Source organism: Lactuca sativa, chromosome 4 (genome assembly GCF_002870075.4).
Source record: "Lactuca sativa cultivar Salinas chromosome 4, Lsat_Salinas_v11, whole genome shotgun sequence".
In the NCBI taxonomy this organism is placed as follows: domain Eukaryota; kingdom Viridiplantae; phylum Streptophyta; class Magnoliopsida; order Asterales; family Asteraceae; genus Lactuca; species Lactuca sativa.
The window spans coordinates 134,212,350-134,216,257 of NC_056626.2; the positions used below are offsets into that span (position 1 = coordinate 134,212,350).

Below are 3,908 nucleotides of genomic sequence, written 5' to 3' on the forward strand. Positions count from 1 at the left end.
TCATTGTATTTATATATATATAAAAAGGGTAAATAAGTAACGAACCCTCGTTTCCTTTGATGAATGAACATTCTCCTAAAAGTAGGGTGTCTCCTTAAATAAATCTCGGAAAATGGTCCGTCTAGCGAATAGCTCGTGAAACACCTTTGACTCACGTCTTCCCATCCACGTGTCACCAAGCAAACTCCACAAAATTTTCATCTCAAACACATCAACGGTGCAGATTTAACACTAATTAATAAGAATTGCTGTTTTGAAATTAGATTCATGATTCATGTGTGCGCCAAAATAACCCATTTGCAGAAACGAAAATTTTGAGAGAGAAAGTAACGTCGAAAATGGTGGTGGAGGAAGGAAGTCCGAAGAGCCCAGAGGCGAAGCTAGGGCTGGAAGTGGAGGACCTGTGGGACGTACAAGAGCCACAGCTATCTCCCACGGAGAAGCTTAATGCCTGTTTCGAAAGTATTCCCGTTTCCCAGTTTCCACAAACTTCGTCTTCGGAAGGTATTTGTTTATATGTCTTTTTGATCTTATGCTCTAGATCGACCTCATTCACAAAAATCTATCGTGATTCAATAATCAGGAACATGTTTACAATCATAAATTATACAACGGTTGTTGGTGTGATTCTTGTTGATTTTAAGGAGTTTATGGATGATCTGAGTAGATGTAAGGATTTAGTTGTTGATTTTACAGAATTTACAATGGATGATGGTAGTAGATTACATTCGTGTAGCATATTACGTATGATTTGATTCTACTGCATGTGAGAATTTACGAATGATTTATGATTTGATCTTAAACTGCGTCTGATTCGTCCCATTCGTTGAATTTGTATGTGATGGAAAAACGTAATGATCAGATCGATGCTTTCATTTAAGCAGATCAAAGCAACAATTTCTTCCCCAATTTATATACGATTTTCATTTCTCCATATTCTATTGTTCAGTAATTGAGATTAGATCGGATGCCAGTCTGGGTGAAGCTGTTCGATTACTCTCCCAAAACAAACTCCTCAGCGCACCAGTTGTAGACGTCGATGCACCAGAAGATTCCAGTTGGATCGATCGATATCTTGGTATAGTCGAATTCGCAGGCATCGTCGTTTGGATTCTACATCAGGTTCACATACTTCCATTTCTTCCCCCAAATCACAAATTTCGTAAATCATAACAGAGTTCATATAATATTATGATATGATCTCACACTCTTATCTCAACAACAGTCAGAAAAGAAAGACGGATTGGATGCAGCCGAAGTATTCGCTAGAGCATTACAGGAATCCACCGGACCTGCAGTTGCCGCCGCCGCCAGCGGCATGTCTTCCCCGAGATACAGAAGCTCACAGCCAGGTTCTCCAAAAACCGCCGGGAACTTCTTTGAACTTTTAACTTCTTCCGATTTCTATAAAAACACAAAGGTTAAAGACATCTCAGGGACATTTCGTTGGGCTCCATTTCTGGCATTACAACCATCAAACTCCTTTCTCACCATGCTTTTACTTCTATCAAAGTACAGAATGAAAAGTGTCCCAGTTGTTGATTTAGGTGATAGAAAGATTGAAAATATCATCACTCAATCTGCAGTGTTTCATATGTTGGAAGAATGTGTTGATCTTCAGTGGTTCAAAAGCTGGGGATCCAAGAAATTACATGAAATCGGTCTTCCTCTTATGAAATCTAATCGGATTATTAAGGTAGAAGAAGATGAACCCGTTCTTCAGGCGTTTAAAATCATGCAAGAGAAGGGAGTCGGTGGTGTTCCGGTGGTGGCTAGCGGCGGCGGCAACAAAGCGGTTGGTAATATCAGCATTAGAGATATTCAATTCCTTCTAATTGCCCCTGAGATTTATAAAGATTACAGGTTTGTTTTTTTGCCTTTTTTTTCCAATGATTTAACAGGGATTTGAAAGGGTTGAGATTTTTACTGCAGATCGATTACGGCTAAGAATTTTATAACAGCGGTGAAAAGCTACTTGGAGAAGAATCAGAAGGGGTCGGCATTGATGAGTGAGATGGTTAGTTGCAGAAAAGATGATACGCTTAAAGATGTGATTTTGAAGCTTGATTCGTTAAAGATTCATAGGATTTATGTGGTGGATAATGAAGGGAAGCTTGAAGGGTTGATAACGCTGAGAGATATTATATCCAGGTTAGTACATGAGCCTAGAGGGTATTTTGGGGATTTCTTTGATGGTATTTTGCCCATACCTCAAAACTCGAGGGTTTAGGAGAGAAAAAAAAAATGATCAGATAATAAAACCTTTTTGTCGGGAAGAGTCTATTGTTAAATTGTAAGTAAGTCTTTTGGTTTGTTTTTGGTATCTTGTTTATTTTGAAAGAATGAAGAATTCTTGGTGAATCGATTCGATTGTATTCATGGTATCTAATTCAACAACCGTTAAGTTGAGAGATAGTAATTTCCCTCGTAAAGTACGAGTTAATTTGCCGTTTCACTAAAAAAAATAAAAAAAAATTCTATGAAAAAGAATCCATAATGGAGTGACTTATCTCTTCAATGTTGGTTTTATGAGATTGGACAGTTTGATCGGTGCCTTTACTTGCCTCCCTTAATTGCTTCGATACTATAAAATCATAAACGAGCCAAACTCACTCTTGATGACTTGACTTGACTCCCTTACATCTCCAATAGAGATACTTACATTTTCACGTTTCATTGACCATATTTATAAAATTTAACAATAAATGTACTTTATTAAAAATAATACAAAAACCGGGTAAACACATGTTTATCAGGCATTTATAATGCATTAAATTCTATATAATTCAAAGGATTGTCACATAATTATTGCAGTTGTCATAATTTTTTTTCTCCCTACATTACATTGAACTATACAAAAGTTCATTTTTTTTTGAAACGACAAATATTATTAAAAATGATCAACGATTAGCAAGAAACTAAATCGCGACCAAATAAAACAGTACATAAACGAGAAACATAAAAAAACAATTACAATGTGATAAGACTTAGATGGGCAAACGGTGAACAACCATGTATATGACCATTGGCGGACGCAGACTGTTTTAGTAGGGGTGTCCCTCGTACTTCAAGCGGGTGCACCTAATAGAAAAAAAAAAAAAAATTTACACTGCGTGCCGGAAATTGAGCAGTGGCCCGGGACCCCAAATGCCCTACATAGGTCCGCCACTGTATATGACATAGAGATGATATTATCAGCTACTTTTGCTGGAGATGCAATAGTATTCCTAAAGACCTTATCATTTCTGACCAACCAGATGTTCCATAGAAGGCAAAAAATCACCGTGCTCCTGATCGATTTCTTTTTAGGACAATTACCCCAGGAGGCAGCGGAATCAATAAGTTCTAAGACGTTTGAGAATCTCCTGTTGTACAATCCACACTATTTAAAGATCCAGACTTGTACTTCTTTTGCAAACTCACAATTGACAAGAATACGATCAACTGATTCTGAATCATTATTGCATAATGAACATATCTGATGAGAGTGTTGTATTCCCCTAATTGCTAATGATTCAGCCACTAGAATTCTACCCATCGATGCCCTCCAAACAAAACATCTAACTTTCAAGGGGATCAATTTTGACCAGCCAATTTTATGTCCCTTGTAGGAAATCAGTTTAGAATCTATCATCTTTCTCATGAGATTAACTTTGTATTCTCCGCTTTTAGTCATTTCAAATTGAAATCCAAATGATGAATTCTCAAAACTACCCAGTTCTTCAATATCTTTATACATTTGAAGTAACTCATGTAATTCATTTGGTTTGGAAGGCTCCTGTTTCCATCTCCAAGAGAATCTACTGCTAGACATTCGATCAACAAGATTACAACATTTAACCGTTTCTAATAAATATAAGTGAGGGAATCTTAGATGAAATGGAGTGTTCCCACACCAAACATCCTTC

The 3,908-nt window shown here is 37.1% G+C and overlaps 1 protein-coding gene across 2 annotated transcripts; it reads left to right on the forward strand.

Annotated features, from left to right (window-relative positions):
• Positions 1 to 227: 227 nt before the first annotated feature.
• LOC111915262 (SNF1-related protein kinase regulatory subunit gamma-1) lies at positions 228 to 2,413 on the forward strand. 2 transcript variants are annotated; one of them, XM_023910937.3, is made up of 4 exons: positions 228 to 504; positions 950 to 1,162; positions 1,299 to 1,863; positions 1,933 to 2,413. In XM_023910937.3, exons 1-4 carry the CDS (start codon positions 339 to 341, stop codon positions 2,228 to 2,230), a joined length of 1,242 nt encoding a protein of 413 aa, XP_023766705.1. In that variant the 5' UTR covers positions 228 to 338; the 3' UTR covers positions 2,231 to 2,413. The 2 variants fall into 2 exon arrangements, with proteins under 2 accessions (XP_023766705.1, XP_023766704.1); XM_023910936.3 differs by having other exon boundaries at positions 268 to 504; positions 950 to 1,122; positions 1,226 to 1,863.
• Positions 2,414 to 3,908: the final 1,495 nt, after the last annotated feature.

Excerpts from the sequence above, each read along its gene's own strand:
- LOC111915262 (XM_023910936.3), top strand. The coding sequence starts at position 339 with ATGGTGGTGGAGGAAGGAAGTCCGAAGAGCCCAGAGGCGAAGCTAGGG. Across the intron at positions 505-949 it reads ACAAACTTCGTCTTCGGAAG|TAATTGAGATTAGATCGGAT; the intron begins GTATTTGTTTAT and ends TCTATTGTTCAG. Across the intron at positions 1,123-1,225 it reads TCGTTTGGATTCTACATCAG|TCAGAAAAGAAAGACGGATT; the intron begins GTTCACATACTT and ends TCTCAACAACAG.